We start from the raw sequence: 16,935 nt of genomic DNA, 5'->3' as shown, positions 1-16,935 counted from the left end.
TTACTTGTTTTGAAGCTTAGAGTTTTGACATTTCCACATATGTTTCCAGGTGAAATGGTTCGAGTTTCCACAATTTACCAACTCTTGGATCCAAAACAATACTTTTTTGCATTTTATCATATGTTATACTATTCCAACAATGGTCTATGATTGCAACTGGTAATACAAATGTAAAGTCTGTAATCTTTTCTGTCTTTTGCGAGCTTTGTAAAGAAGGTACTTCTGCATTACAGCATATCACGCCTACTAGTTCATTCTTATTGTTTATTAAAGCACCACCAGAGCTTTCATTCCAACACGATGCTGAACAAACAATCATTGCCGGATAGTCAGGTGTTTGGTAAACACAGTTTATTATTCCGTGAGAGACTAATTGTGTGTTGGGAAACAATCCATATGAAATTGTATAAACATCTTCATTTACCAGTGGGCTATGGCCTTTAGGTGTATTGAATGGGACAATGTGCAAGTTGGGGAATGTTATATTATGTGTTTGTTTGTCAAGTATGAGAAATGCAAGATCTATATCTGGAGAAGGAATAATAATCTTGGTGTCTTTAAGAGTTAATGTGAGTATACGATTTTTCAATCTGATCTCAATTGAACTATCATTGGAGTTAGATGTATGTGCTGAGTTTAAATAGGGGGCAACAACATGGGCATTTGTTATAAAAACATTTGGCTTGTATAGAGTTGTTGAGCCCCACGTGTGGTTCCCATTAGAGTTTATTATAATTGGGAATACTGGTGGATTAACTTTACTGGACAGCAGGTTTACCGGTAAAGTGGTTGGCTTTAGAACTTTTGGTGGTGGTGGTGGTAGTGGTGGTAATGATGATGATGGAGGATGTGGGCTCGAACTAATAGTTGAATCCTCAATCTTTGCGAGTTTGGCAACTTTAGACCACGGTATAATTACGGTTAATTCTCCATCGCCATTCTTTTTCCTTAAACAGCCCAAGACAAGCCCTATAACTTGACTATTTTTGTTGAGTACTATGGCACCGTGCATATCATCTAGATATTTGATATCTGTGAAATAGAATGCATCATGTAAATTGTATACTACATTTCCCATACTAATGAAGTTTCTAAACACTAGCAGATTCGTTGCATTGAATGGTGAGGAGATTATTTTGATTATGTCACCACCAGCAACTTTTTCGCCTGGGGCCACTTGCAACTGTTGGTTTGCTATTTTGGTTGCTTTTGTAGTTTTTAGTGATGATGGGGAAGTTAATATCATAATAGAAACGTTGCCTGCAGTATAATCCCTTGGGAGTAAACTGAAACCTCCATTCGAGAGTTGTGCAAGATCATTCAAGGGAACATCAATAATTTTCAAAAGTTTGATTTGATGCCATTCGACATTGTCTAGTCCTAAATTATCATGGTGACTTGTGTAGATTTTATATTGTGAAATGTTTGGAATATGGTTTATTGTGAGGATAAAGTCCTTGCCCTTATGAAATGAAGAATGATTAGAAGTAGTAATAGTAGTGGTGGTGGTGGAAGTAGTAGATGAAATAAGTACACCTGATGATGCTAAACATAAGTTCTTTTCATTGTCCAAGTACCTAATGGTGATGGGGGTGTAGGATACATTCATTTGCACCAATTAAATGAATGTGGATATTAGAATATCGACTGTTAATTGTTGATACTGTTCGCACGCAATTCCTTTGACTCTATCTTTACTTTTTATTTTATTTTATTTTATTTTCAAATTTTAAAATTTTAAATTTCATTTTTCTGCTCTCTTGTATACAACTTTAGGAGTCGCTTTAGATAAGATAAGGAGCTACAAAAAGATTCAATTGTTTTTCATCTTTGTTCTTGTTATTTTTTGGAGGGGGCGGAAGAGAAAAGTGCATCTACAAAGACTTGTCCTTGTTGGTAACTATAGACTGCTCACCCGGCGTTGATTGTAAAGTGTATATTTTATAATTTTTTGAGTAATTTGGAGGGAATTGAGCGAGTCACTTGGAAGAATTGTGCCATTTATTTAGCATGAACCTGAAAGCAAGTTATATTGTACACCAAGGCAAAAAAAGGGGAAGAGTTCCAACTGCTTTGGAGTATTGATTATACAAATTGTTTTTCACAGAGAAAATTGCTTTAATTGATAAAGATAGAAATTTGTTTCCAACTACAAGCAACTCAGAAGTACTTTATAAACTTTAAATCAAACTTTCTTTCGTAAATAGATAAATTTACATTGGAAGAGAGGATGTTTTTAGAGGAAAACCACTTTTATTTCTCCTCCCCCCTCTTCCCCCCCTCTTCCCTATTCTTTAATTGTTCATTATCCAAAGTAAAACATGATATAAAAACCTATCCAAGCTTTTATGAGTTGCTAAATAATGGAAAATAGAAAAAGCAATGAGAAAAATGAAAGGTCAAAAGAACTTTTACTCCATTCTCCTTCTTCACTATCTTTACTCTAGCCTCAACAAACAGAATCAATATAATCTTAAGACACGAGTCTGCCCCATTACACAAAAACACCACAAAGCTGGGTGGTAGTGTACTTTGGTACAATTAACAGACACCATAAAAAATCTCCCATAGATTTGTTCTTTTGCTTTCTCTTTTCCACATTTTAACGGTTGACGTTGTTGACGTGTAAGTAAATTTTTTTTTTTATTTTTTTTTTTCTTTTAATTATTTTTATTTTTGACTTTGTATAGTAAGGATCGAGTCCAAGAAGAAATTATACGTGGCTAAACTATCAAATTAAACAACCAAAACCAAACCCCAAAAAAAAAGAAACAGAAAAATCTCTACAAATTACTGCAAAAACGTGCAACACATTCCACATACCCTTTCTTTCCTTTTCTTCTTTTTAGTTATTCAATTATTTCCACAATCCCAAAGAAAAGCATAGAAGCTTCATAGCCAGCACTTACCTTACCTTACCTTTTTAATTTTTATTTTTTTTGTTTAAAGTTGAGCTTCATCAATAATGCAATTTTCATTCCTACTATCGACGATCTTCTTATCGCTCTGTTCACTTGTTTTGGCCAAAAAGGACTTTTACCAAATCCTTGGTGTCGACAAAGATGCACTGGATCGAGAAATCAAGCTGGCCTACAGACAACTCACACTCAAGTACCATCCTGATAAGAATCCCGGTGATGATGAGGCACATGATAAGTTTATTGAGATTGGAGAGGCGTATGAAGTGTTGAGTGATTCGACAAAACGTCTGAATTATGATCGATTCGGCGACCCTGAAGGCCAACCTCAACACCATGGGTTTGATTTTGGAGATATGTTTGGAAACTTTTTCGGTGGACATGGACACGGTGCTGGTGCAGGTCATGGTAATGGTGGCTTGAAAAGAGGAGCCAATACGCAATTGGATCTCAATATGGGGTTAAAGGATTTCTTTAATGGTCGTACAGTACCGTTTGACGTTGAGATGCTGAATGATTGTGAAAAGTGCCTGGGTACTGGTTCTGCTGATGGCAAGAGACATGTGTGTTCAAAGTGTAATGGGCTGGGACAAATTACTGTGCATCATCAATTAGCACCAGGGTTTGCCCAGCAATTGCGAATGGTGTGTGATTTGTGTGGAGGTACTGGGAAAACTATTGCTTCACCATGTCAATCGTGTAGTGGTGCGGGTGCAGTGAGGGGCAAGAGACATTATGATGTTTATGTACATCCTGGCCAGCCTAGAGGAAGTCGTGTTGTTAAGGAAGGAGAGGGTGATCGAAATCCACAATGGGTTCCTGGTGACTTGATTATTGTGTTTAAAGAGAAGTTGGTGGAGAGTTGGGGATATAGACGTGTGGGAGATAATTTGTATAGGACTGAAGCAGTGCTGATGGAGGAGGCATTGAATGGAGGATGGGAGAGAACAATTCCGTTTTTGGGTGAAGATCCAGATGGAGATCAAGATGAGGAAGGAGTTACAAAGTTGACGTTGAAAAGACAAGTGGGCAAAGGTATATTGGATGGGGAGGTCGAAATTATCAAGGGTAAAGGTATGCCTATTATGGTTGAGCACGATGAAGAGGAGAGATTTGGTGATTTGTTTATTGAATACAAGGTTATTATGGCTGGCGGAGCTTCACCAGGCTCGGGGAATAAGAGCAAAAAGAGCAAAGTAGTGGAAAAGGATGAGTTATAGAAGTAAAGAATTAAAAAAAAAAAAGAAAATAAAGCAAAGTGCTGGTGTGAATGATGCAGAGAGAGAGAGAGAGAGAGATGAGTATGTATATTTTGATTGTTTTTGCACAATCTTGTTAGTTTTTTCTTTCTAAATACACATTATAGAATGATGAATGTTTTTTTTTCTTTTTTTTTTTTTCTTGGGAATGTGGGTATTTGTATTAGTTTGCGCAAGTATGTCAAGAGAGGGTCCTTTTTCATGATCCAATAGAACAAGTATTGTTTTTTTTTTTCTTTCTTTTTTTATACAAAAGATTTGGTCTTTATCTGTATACTGATATCATAGCATTTTGTTCTGCGACAACTGGAAAGGAAATACGTCATCAACATCCCTATTTTGTTTTTCCTTTTTCCTATGTATATGTATATACATTGATGTTTAGCATAGCCCAGTTTTATTTTGAAACTTGAGGTTTTGTCGATCGTATTTATTGTTTTTCTTTCTATTTATTCTATTCCTGGAATGTATAGCTATTGTTGTTGACAGATATAAATTTCATTGATTGTATATCTTATCGGATATAGTACCTGCAGAAGAAACTTTTTCTATTGTTTTTTTTTTATTTTCTCTCTAGAATATAGAAAGTATGTGTGTGTGGAAACACCCCCCTTTTTATTTATCTTTATTTTATTTCCCCTTTCCATATCTTATTGTTACTGAATTCTTCTTTGTTTTCCTTTTATACTTCCTGTTATCTAGTTCTAGAGTATTTGCTTGTCATATACTCTAATTAAATGTCGTTGTCAATGAAAAAGTGTGATTCATCAGATCAAAGTCTAGAAGGATATAAACTTTAGCTTGCTTTCATTCCTGTCTCTGTATCAGTCTTTAGCTATATTTTCTATGGCATTTGGAAGAGAAATTATGAGCAATTATAAAATATATATCCAGTATACAATGCAATGGAAATATGAATTAAAAAAAATTAAAAATAAAAATAAAAATTAATTTTCAAAATGTTCCAGAACGGAGTTCAGTTGCTCTCAGTATATACCATCAGTACTGCTACTACTACTACCACTACTACTATTCTTAGTACCACAGTTACCCATTTTTTAATCTTTATTGTTGGTTAGGAATTGATTACATCACTCTTTTCTTTGTTCTGTTTCTCTGTTTCTATTCTTTTTCTAAATAGTTGTTTATACACAATAAAACCTTTTGTTCTGAGTCATCTCTAATAGTCTACGTTTAAGGTTTATGTAATGAGAGATCAGTTTGATTTAGATTGGAATACTAAACTGTTGGTCCAATCCAAATTGTAAGTTAGTGGAAAGGTAAAAGGAAACACTGAGCTGTAGTAAAAGAAAAATAGGAAGTTGGGTGAAAGAAACAACCAACAAACAATTAAAGGTAAATGAGGTCCTCCTCTGTTGTTGTTGTTGTTGTTATTATTGTTATTATTGTTTAGTCTCTCTAGTCTAAAGGTATAAGCGAAAAACAAAACAAAAAAAACGGTTGCTGCTAACAATTTGTGATTCTTTGGGTCAAAAAACAAGAATAGAATAGAAAATAACTAAATAGAGACGATGGTTGCTGGTAATATATTCAATTGGCATAAAGTGCACAAAATCACGACTTGCAATTGTCAAAGGTACAAAGTACAAAGAATGACAATAACAACAACAATAACAATTATAACAACAATTGTATTGATATCAAGTTGTGCCACACAATTGTAGGATCCTCTTCTTTTCTTTTTCTTTTCTTTTTGTTTTCGTTACCATGAGCAAGCCTTGTATCACACATGTTAATAAACCCATCTTCCGAGACGTTTGCTATTTCTTTTTATCTTCATAAGGTATCTTGAGTATTAATTTAAGTGAAAAAAAAGATTGCTGTGTAAAAAGGGATAGAGACTTCTTTTTTTTTTGATTGGTGCTCTCTATACACTTTGTTAATTTCTTACTCCGATTTCCCGAATCCCTCGGCATAATTTTGTCTTTTGGCTTTACATTGGAATCACCCCCAAAAGGAGAAAAAAGAGAAAGAGAAGCTCAAAACAAGAGAACAAAGAAGAAAAAGAGAACACAGAAGAAAAAAGAAGAAGAAAAAAAAGAAAAAAAAAGAGGGGATGCCGCGCGGGTATACTTATATACGTATATGCATATCTATATGCATGGGTGAATGGGTGGGGGGTGTCTTTGTGGAGAAATGTACTTGCATTTCTCTCTCTCTCTATGTTCTTACCCCGTGGAGGAGAGATCCATTGAAAAAGTGTGTTTAACCAAGAACAACTACTAGAACAACTAGAACAACAAATCAAGAAAAACAGAAGAAGAAAAAGAACAAGAAGTGTCCTCAGCTGATGTTGATGTTGTGGAGTAATGAAGTGTGTGGGTGTGTAGATGTGGAGATGTGGAGCTGAAGTGGAGTACTTCAATTAGACTTTGGACAAGAAATGTAGTACTTTGATATTGGGACTAACTCTGTCTGTGTGTGTGTGGGGGGGGGGGGGAAGAAAGGGAGAGGAAAGGAGAGAAATGGAAAGAAGTAGATGAAGATTGTTGAGTTAAATGATTTATGGAATAAGTGTTGGTGGCTGTAATCAATATTACTGAAACTATTCATAAGTCGATTTGAATTAACTGGAGTTGTTTATCCATGTTGGTCTCTGTCTCTGTCTCTGTTACTCTTACTCTTTCTCTCTCTCCTGTTTTTTTTGACTTACACTTGGTATGTAGAGGCCCCTTTGCTAAAGCAACGTTTAGCAATTGACAAGAGACTACTTTTGAAGTAATAGATGTATATATTATTTTAACAGTCTAGACCACCTTCTCTCTTTTTTACTATTACTTTTTTTACTGTTACTTTTTTTACTGTTACTTTTGCTATACTTAACACTCTGTGCATATGTATCCCAAATAAATACTTAACGGAATTGCGAACTCTCATGGGAGGGGAATGCACATTACACAAAAACAAACACAAACACAAAAACACAAGTGAGGAGAAGTACAATAACCAAAATAGACACTCGTACATGAGGCGTCACTTGTTTCTTTCATTTTATTTTTTATTTTTTCAAGTGGTTGGAGGATGGATGGATGGATAGATGGAGGGGTGGAAGGCTATAGAGACAGAGAGAGAGAGGGAAGGCACGTCAAGTGCAAACATTATTATAATAATAAGAACTCTACTGAGAAGCCCAAAGCAAAGCTAAAGGGAAGTTTAAAAGAAAAGAAGAGACACAGAAACAGAAACAGAAGTAGAAACAGAATATACAAAATATATAAAGATCTGTTTTGGAGAGTGGGATGATATATAAGTTAAACACCTTGGCCATCATCATCTATTCTACACTAGTTATCTTTCTTCTTTTTCTTCCTTTCTTTCATATTCCTTTCTTTAACATTACTTAATATTTTCTACACTATTAAAACAAATTTGTCATGTCTGTGCTTGGTCGACAATCAGCTGGAAACACAACAGCTACAACAGCAACAGCAACAGCAACTTCCACATCAACAGTACCACCACCACCACCACAACCATCATCTAATACCACATCTACTATCAAAAGCACATCCAACCTACGCTCATTATCTGCTTTACCTACATTAAAGGATAATCTACAAAATTGTGCATTTGCATCACTACCAGTAACACCATCCCTTCCAACTCCAACAACACCCACACACTCAACCACTCTGTACTTGCAATACGAATCTGCACCCATATCACCACAACCAACAAAAATTATTATGACTGCTGCACTATCACCATCACTAACCAGCAACAACTTGAATAACATAAATAACATAAATAACATAAATAACATAAATAACATAAATAACATAAATAGCAAACAATGTTTCACCAAAAACTTTGCCTTTTTCGCAGAGTATAATGGTGGACGAACATCAGCAGCTGGAGAAGAATACGAAGATTTTGCAGATTTTGAAGAAGAAGAGGATGAATCTGAAAGCATTATTTCCGAAGCATACTCTATTCTCACACCCGACTTGTCCATCAGCAGAAACCAAGAACGCAACATCAACGAAGACACTATTGCAGCAGCTGCATTTCTAAGCGATGTAAAACAAACTTTTCCCTCAATCACAAACCCCAAACAATCTGCATCACAAATACTCGCAAGTTTCTTTTCAACCGAAGTATTTTACGCCAATAGTCTCTTGCAATTACGACAACACTTTATCAACCAAGAATTTGATAGCTTTAGCCACGACTTTGTGCTCAACCCAAACATTTTGACTTTAAAACACCACCACCACCCCCTCATTATAGAGAAATTGGATGCTTTATACATTAGCTCAGTCGAATTGGTCTCCGTTATTACAATGTTTAACTGCTTTTTGAAAAAAATTAATGCACACGACGTTACATTAACAAACTTGAAACACATCAAACTGCGATTGGACCAGTTGGTGGAGAATAACTTGAGCCAGTTGGTTCACGGAATATTGGATGTCATTATAGATGGATTATACGAATACAATTTGATGATTGAAGAAATGATTGAAGAAGACAAACTGGAAAAAGAAGATGGAAAAGAAGAGACGAGTTGCGAGAGTTTGGATGTGATTAAAGGATACTATCATGAACTTGAAACCACACTCACTTTAAACAATGCAAAGTTATCGCAACAAGCTTGCGAATCATTTTATAAACTCTTGCACGACGATATCATTGAAGACAAGAAATGGGTATCGTATATCGAGTACTTGAAGACAATCGTTTAAACTTATTCACAAACTCGATTTACACCAATACTCTTTTAAAATAGGAACTTAAAAAAAAAGTATGCATACTTTAAAAGTGGACTTTATAGATTAATGAATGTTACGAATGATTAATATTGTGTAAGAGAATCTATATATATATATATATATATCTATATATATATTCTCAATCAGTTTGTTACTAAACCTGTACTATTCAAAACAACTCCACCATTCCTAATTGCTACTCTTTGCTTTCCATTAACCAGTACTTGCAACCAAATCTCGTAAAAATTCATTAGAAAGGAAACAAAACTAGTATATAGACTAATAAGCGGTATCGGCATTACCTATCAACTACTCGTTCCGTGAGGCGGAGCTAAAGTCCGAACTTAAAAAAAATATTGCAATGACTCCAGGTTAAATATAAAATGGGAGAGAGAGAGAGAAAATACATTATATGCACACACATATACATAGACACAATAGACACAGTAGATATATCAGATATATATAAGATGTACATTTTGTATTATTTTTTATAAACCAAGCAATTGACCTAGCAGATCATCCTTTCACCAACCAATGACAAGAACCATTGTTGCAAAGGGAGCAAAGCGAAGAACATCAAAGAAATCAAGAACTGGATGTCTCAGTTGTAAAAAATTGCGAATCAAAGTATGTTCAACAAACACCACCACCCACCACCATATTATTATTCCTTTTTTGTATTCATTTAAAAATAGTATATTTTCTTTTAAAAAAAATAAAATTGAAAAAACAAACAAGTACTAACTAGACTTAATAGTGCAATGAAGCAAAACCGAGTTGCGAATATTGTCTACATAGAGCAAAAGAGTGTATATATCCAAACAGCGTGAGATTGGAATTACAAGTGCCACTACAAGCACCAACCACCATTCTTGGCCAAACCCCCAATAATCAATCGCATCATCACCAGATACCTCAATATGGAATCCAAACTCCAAATAGTGAAGATGGCAGCTCCTCAACAGATTCATTAATGGATGAAGACTCTAACACCACCTACATTGATCAATTGCTAAATTATACTCCTCAAAGTTGTGAATACACACAATGCTCCCAAGCAAAAACACCAACATCAATACATTCAGAAGAACAACTACAGCTAGAAGAATTTAAAGTAAGAAATTACCAAAATGTCGAACAAGACAACATCAATAGAACAAAGATGCTCAACCAGGCTACTTCAATACTTGGTATTTCAATGTTTGAACTTCGACTCCTAAAATATTTCGACGCGGCGTGTATCTCAATATTCTCTCATGACATAATAACACCTGTTCATGACGCATGGAAGTACAAGGTTCCACACTTGTTTTTCCAAAGTGACTTGGTACGCCAACTGATATTTTCATTTGCCGCAATGGGCTTAAGCACAGCAATGGACCTCGAATTTGTCCAATTTACCGATAACTATACCTATATAGAATATGACCCTATACAGGAGGAGGAGGAGGAAAAGGAGGAAGAGGCGAAAGAAGAGATTGAAAAAAGACACATACAAACAACAACATCATCAGCCTCAACTCAAATGTATTTCCAGCCATCAAAATACTTCTTGCAAACGATTAGCAAAACTAGAGATGTGATTAATAATGCACAAGTTGTCCATAATGGAGGTTTTCTAAGTCAGAGTATAGCCAAGGAACTAGCCGTTTCTAGTATACTCACATACTCCTTTTTGGGTTTACAGCCGCATCGCTTAATAAAATTGATCAATTTCGATAAACTTAATTATGAGGAACCTGATATGATCTCTATTGCATATGGGTCACGTGAAACATTAGGCAAATGTGAACCAACAATTGTCAATAGTGATATTGGAGGCTTGTTGTTTTTTCCTTCATATAATGGGCGTTCGGGTCCACTGCTAAAAGACTGTGATTTTCCAATTATTAAAGATCTTGTGCATGGTCTTTACGAAACGATGGATGCAGGTGATATCACGCCAGAGACTTCACATGATATGTGTTTTTTACATGTCCAAATCCAGTGTTTGAGCCATACAATGTTTGGCGTGCAGCAATATGGATTCCCGCTACCTCTTTTCCGGTACTTAATGATTTTGACTGAAGAGTTCAAGACTATGTTGTATGCTAAACACCCATACGCATTGCGTATTTTGTATGTTTATTCTTGTTTAAATGCAATTGCGGGCTTTCATTTCAATAAATACCATAGTATATGGCGTGACTATATACAATGGTATGCGGAACAAGTAGCAAATAGAGTGGATGCAAATAAGTGGGTTTGGTATGAGATGGATGAGTGTTTATATGAATTGGTGATGAAACGATATTTTACCATGCTGGATTTTAGTAACTTTTCATACTTTGACCCTAGAATAAGTCTATGCCAAATTAAAGAATATGGAAAAGAATAAAGAGAGAAAGAAACAAAAAAGGATAGGAGTTGAGAGAAGTGAAAGTGAAGTGCAATGGTAGTACAAGTTATAGGAAAAACAATAGAGGCTATAGAAACCAACCAATGAGAAGGCTGTCTTCCTCGCTCCCACCTCCACTCTTTTCCCTTTTGAGAGTAGGCAGTTTATTACTTTCTTGGTTATGATTTGTTACAAGTGAAAGTATTTTAAATATGACTCTTTTGTTCAAAATGTACGGATTAACTTATCGTGGTAAAGCCGTATACTGGTTTTTTTACTTTTATTTTTATTTCTATTTTTAATTTATTATTTAATTTTTATTTAATTTAATTTATTCTTTATTTTTTATCTTTTGAGGTGGGAATTGTTCTTACAGAAAAAAAAAGATGGCTGTTATCTTTTGTTTTTTTGGTTCTGTAATGTTGTTCTTCATGTTACCATTGAAATGGATTGATCCAGTTGCTCTTTCTATTCTTTTCCGCTTCTTATTTAACAAAGAGATGTTGGGTGCAAGAACTGGCAAAATAATATCACGACTTAGTTGATACCTCTAGCAACTTTCCTTGAAAGGGGAATCTAAGACTCTGCCTCAATTCCTCCTTTTTTTTTCCCTTTTTTTTTTTCCTTCTCTTCTTTAATTCACATTCTTACGGCGCGATCTGCAGACGGGTTTAAAGTTCCGTGTGAGGCTTAGTTAACTCCGCAAAGGATTAATTACCAATAGTAAAGGGATAACAACTATCCTTTACAAGATATCAAATCCATAACCAAAGTTAACAATGTTTTATTCTTGAAATACCAACACGAAACAACCCAACAGATGGTTGTTGTTCCTTCTCCTTTTATTTTAATCTTTTTTTTGGAATCTTTGTCACTTTTTCGTTTTTTTACTTTACTATACTTTTCTTTCTCCATCCCCCCCCTCCACCACAAATTATATCATTAGAATCACTTTGTAACTCCTGATTATATGATGACCAGAGGTGTAAAACAACCAAAAGTTAAAAGATCAAGAAATGGATGCCTTAGTTGTAAGAAACTTAGAATCAAAGTATGTATCAAATAAGGAAAATATTTGCTTTCCAGAAGAAAGAAAGAAAAGACAAACTTTCCCGAAAAGGCGCTTCCATCGTCAGAAGCTAAAACAAGGTTGAAAGTGCTCACCTTAAAGAAAAAGGAAAAGGAAAAGACTTTGTCAAAAATGAAATCACAAACTGAAGTCAATTTACTAACTTTGGTTATCAGTGTAATGAAGATAAACCTGCTTGTGAATATTGTCTTCACACATCTAGGCAGTGCATCTATCCCAATTATGTAAAAGAATCAAAAGCAACAGAACCAGCACCAGCAACTGCAACAGCAACTGCAGGGGTTGAATATCACCAACATACTAGTCAAATTAATAATGTACCACTGCTATCGCAACCGCAACCACAACCACTGTTGCAACAGGAAATGATGTTTGACGTTGATGTGGGTCAACACCCGGCACAATTCCCAATAGAATCAATTGACAGTTTGGAGTTGTTCTGTGCAGAAGAAGAATTAAATAAGCCCAGATTTGAATTGATTGATATAACACCTCTGTCTGTTTCAACGGCAACAGATTCATTAACAGAGCAATTGCATTACACGGACTTATTTGACCACGAGACTCAGGAGGCAGTTTCGCCTTGGGGCCACTCCATTGCAACCACATCCTCTTCTGGTAGCCCATCACATCTTTATTCCAATAGAGTTCTTAATATCTTAAACGAGGAACATGACAAAGTTGCGGAAACTAATGAGGTTGATCATCTTACTCGGAACTTTGTCCTTACGCAAGCCTCAAATATATTAGGGATTCTGAGATTTGAATTGCGATTACTCAAATTCTTTGATGAAGCTTGTGTTCCGCTTTTCTCGTATGAAGTAAATGATGGAATCCACAATGCTTGGAAATATAAGGTACCACCCTTGTTCCTCGAGAGCGACTTGGTTCGTCGGTCGATGTTTTCGTTTGCTGCTATGGGTCTTAGTGCAACCATGGATTTGAACCTTTTACAATTGGGAGATAATTACGAATATGGAGAAGACCAAGCTAGACTATTACAAGCAGAGTCAACACTGCAGCAAAATTCACATCCCAATAAGTTTCCGAGATGGATCCAGGATATTGGATCAAACATTGAAGTTTACGATTTTGATACCGATTGTAAGCTGAATATGTTTCTGCTAACTACAAAGTACTTTCTTGATGCATTGAGCAAGTCTCAGGAAAAAATTGGGCAAGCGACATCTCAAAAGTATGGATTTGAAGATCCATTTATAGCCAAAGAGCTTACAGTTTCTAGTATATTGATTTTCTCATTTTTGGGAATACAACCGAATCGCTTGATTAAATTGATCAATTTCGAAACAAATGGCAAATGCAAATCCAATTCAAAAGATAACTTTGAATGCGAACTAGAGCCTAACAATGATCCTCAAGTTGAACCCAGAGATAATCCCGAGGATGAACCTGAGCCGGATATGATCAAGGTTTCTATTGGGGTGAGGGAAACCATAATAAGCTGTAGCTCTACAGTTTTACAAACTGATCTTTGTGGTCTTTTGTTTTTCCGCGCCAGCTTTGAAGTTGGGTGTCCATCACTTAAGGAGTGTCGATATCCAGTAATAAGAGATCTTGTAATGCATTTGTACGAGTTTGATGAGGTTTCAGAGTTTGGCACACTTGACGAGCACAATGAATCTAGAAATGTCGATGAATTCGACTCCGAAACAGCTCTGGAATTGGAAGCGTTGAAGGGTGCTATAACGTCTTTAATGCTTGGAATGTATGGTACGCTGTACCACAAATTCCCCATCCCGTTATTTCGATTTCTCATGGTGATTAAAGATGATTTCCAGTCTTTACTATATAACAAACACCCATATGCATTGCGTATATTGTTTGTTTATTCGTGCTTAAACTCATTTGCGCGCTTCCAAATGTATAATGACCACAACATGTGGAGAGACTACATCTTGTGGTATAAGGAAGAAGTACAAAAACAAGGATGGAGATGGTATGACATGGATGAATGTTTGTATTATTTAGTTGTGGAAAAGTACTACTTAATGATCCAATATGCCGACTTTCCACAAATTGATCCAATAAAGATTTGCGCTGAAGAGGACAACCAAATGGCAGTAGATATATAAAAGTATGGACGTATAATATAACGTCAATTGTTGTTTTTGCTTTCTTTTCTTTTTTTTTTTTCTATTTCAATATAGGATGGTATTGAATTGTTTGTAATTAAAGCACTGAGATGAGATGATTAATGTAGTAAATGATTGAACTTTGATGTATGTTTTTGATAATTGTTTCTTTGCTTGCTTTTGTTCGTTTGTTTAATTGTTTGTTCGTGTTTTTTTTTTTTTTGGCGTTTTCCGCAACAACAATGTAATTGATCTTTTGTCGTGTCATGCTTATCAAATCACTGCACAATGTGGCGAAGCCTAATTTTGTTTTAGATTTAGTGTTAATAATGTAGATGTAACCGAAAATTTACAATACCAATTATTACCATCACTGTCCTAGACTGTCTTAGACCGACTTAGACTGACTTGTACCACGCCCCCTTTTTTCATTCATTGCTTTTCGGAAACAAAGATGACAACTAACTCCACGGGTACCAGATCAAGGCGATCTCGCAATGGGTGTCTCAGTTGTAAAAAATTAAAAATCAAGGTATGTTGTTGCAATCTTTGCGACTATAACCAATGTCTCACAAAACTTCATAAACTATACTAACCAGTTGTACTCTACAATATAGTGCAATGAGGCCAAGCCAATATGCGAATATTGTCTACACAGATCAAAAAAATGCATATATCCAGATTCAGGGCAAGCAGTTCAAGTTCAATATATACCAGTGTTGGTGAAGGAGAATTATTATGCAGAAGCTATTGCTCACAGTGACGCAAACCTATCATGTATCGATGCTTCCCCAACAATTACATTAAACCAGCAAGGTAATAGTGTAATGGAAGACAACTTTGAAGCAAGCTCCGAAGAAACGTCAAAAAAAAACTGTTTTCATGAATTGCAAGAACCTGCAAGTGAAACAATTTATTCGCCCACATCGTCAACCCCATCATACTTGAGCTCTTTTACATCTTCTCCTGCAAATATAGTCAGTTCTCTTTCAGGCCATTTTTTCACAGAAAAAGATCAACTAACAAGAAACTTGATGCTTACACAAACAACCACAATGTTGGGAATACTGAACTATGAATTGAGATTGTTGAAATTTTTTGACTGTGCATGCATCAATCTGTACTGCAAAAGCATGAAAAACGAAATGTTTCTTGCATGGAAATATAAAGTCCCTCAGCTTTTTCTTCAAAGTGACCTTGTACGGCTGCTGATGTTTTCACTAGCTGCAACTGCGTTGAGCGCGGTAATGGAGATTGATGTTTCGGATAGAAATAATCCTGCGCATTCGTTTGGAGGCAATGATTGGGAATTTGATGAAGATGTTTTCAAAAAAGATGTTGTGAAACAATACCAAGCGGAAGCAAATGATGAGTGGTGTGAGGAAGATAATGTGCACGTACAAGCAACAATGTATTTTGATAAAACTGTTAGTGGAACCAAACGTTTAGTTGGTACTTTGTTGCATAAACAATTGAGCCCACAAGATGTTTCAATTGCAAAAGAGTTGACGGTTTCAGGGATTCTAATGTTTACATTCCTCGGAGTCCAACTGCATGGATTGTGTAAATTGATTGAATTTGAAAACCAAGATGAACCAGATATGATCTCCATTGCTGCTGGAGTGCGAAATACCATGCGAAAATGTGATTCACTTGTAAGACAATCGGATCTTAGAGGAATCTTGTATTCTGAAGAAGGTGATAAATGTCAAAGTGATGACCTAAATTATTCAGCATTTTTGAAGAACTGCAATTATCCGATAATCAAGGATTTATTTAATCACTTGTGTGACTATCTAGGCACTGATGAAATAAGTTATCAATCATCACAAACGGAACAGATCTTGACAAGACACGTTGAAAAATTGCGAGTAGCACTTTATGAATGTCTGAGCTCAAGACAACCAACGTCACTTTTCATTTATCTAATGGACTTTACTGAGGAGTTCAAGCACCTACTATACGCAAAAAATCCATATGCTCTACGGATATTGTATGTTTACTCGTGTCTCAATTTCATTGCTAGGTTCCATGTGCGTGTCGATAAAAATATCTGGCAAGATTATATGGTGTGGTATAAAGAAGAACTGGAACGACAAGGTTGGGGTTGGTACGAAATAGACCATTGTTTATTTCAACTCGTTATTCACGACCGATTTATGGTATGCATGTTTGAAAATTTCGACAAGTTGGACCCAATAAAGTTGTATTGGGGATCTCATAATGAATTTGCAATACTCGACAAGTATATCATGTAGGGTACTATAGTACAAACAAGTGTATGATTTATAATGCAAATAAAGAATAGAGCAGAACAATTTACATATATATGTATATATCCACAAAAAAAAAATAAGTAACATAAAGATCTATTCAATTCTATAATACTTCTGCTGCAAACTGGGAAAGGAAAATGAAGAAAACAAATAAAAATAAAGGTAAAGATAATAACAAAATGCAAC

At 35.5% G+C, this 16,935-nt stretch overlaps 6 protein-coding genes across 6 annotated transcripts; 5 read left to right on the top strand and 1 right to left on the bottom strand. All coding sequences in view use genetic code 12, as the record gives it.

The window, feature by feature from the left end:
* Positions 1 to 16: 16 nt before the first annotated feature.
* On the bottom strand, positions 17 to 1,609 carry PVL30_005471 (uncharacterized protein; the record flags this gene model as incomplete). Its single annotated transcript, XM_001523877.2, has 1 exon — positions 17 to 1,609. The coding sequence occupies one exon, from the start codon at positions 1,607 to 1,609 to the stop codon at positions 17 to 19; it is 1,593 nt and encodes a 530-aa protein (XP_001523927.2).
* Positions 1,610 to 2,965: 1,356 nt separating this feature from the next.
* Positions 2,966 to 4,138, top strand: SCJ1 (DnaJ- protein scj1; the record flags this gene model as incomplete). Its single annotated transcript, XM_001523876.2, has 1 exon — positions 2,966 to 4,138. One exon carries the CDS (start codon positions 2,966 to 2,968, stop codon positions 4,136 to 4,138), a length of 1,173 nt encoding a protein of 390 aa, XP_001523926.2.
* A 3,434-nt stretch (positions 4,139 to 7,572) lies between these two features.
* PVL30_005469 (uncharacterized protein) lies at positions 7,573 to 8,883 on the top strand (the record flags this gene model as incomplete). Its single annotated transcript, XM_061119687.1, has 2 exons — positions 7,573 to 7,832; positions 7,986 to 8,883. The coding sequence occupies 2 exons, from the start codon at positions 7,573 to 7,575 to the stop codon at positions 8,881 to 8,883; spliced, it is 1,158 nt and encodes a 385-aa protein (XP_060975670.1).
* Positions 8,884 to 9,447: 564 nt separating this feature from the next.
* PVL30_005468 (uncharacterized protein) lies at positions 9,448 to 11,290 on the top strand (the record flags this gene model as incomplete). Its single annotated transcript, XM_001523874.2, has 2 exons — positions 9,448 to 9,540; positions 9,671 to 11,290. 2 exons carry the CDS (start codon positions 9,448 to 9,450, stop codon positions 11,288 to 11,290), a joined length of 1,713 nt encoding a protein of 570 aa, XP_001523924.2.
* Positions 11,291 to 11,502: 212 nt separating this feature from the next.
* Positions 11,503 to 14,473, top strand: PVL30_005467 (uncharacterized protein; the record flags this gene model as incomplete). The annotated part of the gene is made up of 3 exons (XM_001523873.2): positions 11,503 to 11,550; positions 12,411 to 12,439; positions 12,583 to 14,473. 3 exons carry the CDS (start codon positions 11,503 to 11,505, stop codon positions 14,471 to 14,473), a joined length of 1,968 nt encoding a protein of 655 aa, XP_001523923.2.
* A 288-nt stretch (positions 14,474 to 14,761) lies between these two features.
* On the top strand, positions 14,762 to 16,731 carry PVL30_005466 (uncharacterized protein; the record flags this gene model as incomplete). The annotated part of the gene is made up of 3 exons (XM_001523872.2): positions 14,762 to 14,781; positions 14,960 to 15,005; positions 15,091 to 16,731. 3 exons carry the CDS (start codon positions 14,762 to 14,764, stop codon positions 16,729 to 16,731), a joined length of 1,707 nt encoding a protein of 568 aa, XP_001523922.2.
* Between the last annotated feature and the right edge of the window lie 204 nt (positions 16,732 to 16,935).

Source organism: Lodderomyces elongisporus, chromosome 8, assembly GCF_030384665.1.
Source record: "Lodderomyces elongisporus chromosome 8, complete sequence".
Taxonomy (NCBI): Eukaryota; Fungi; Ascomycota; class Pichiomycetes; order Serinales; family Debaryomycetaceae; genus Lodderomyces; species Lodderomyces elongisporus.
Note: the sequence above shows the minus strand (reverse complement) of the source record. Positions and strands in the feature narration are given on the sequence as shown.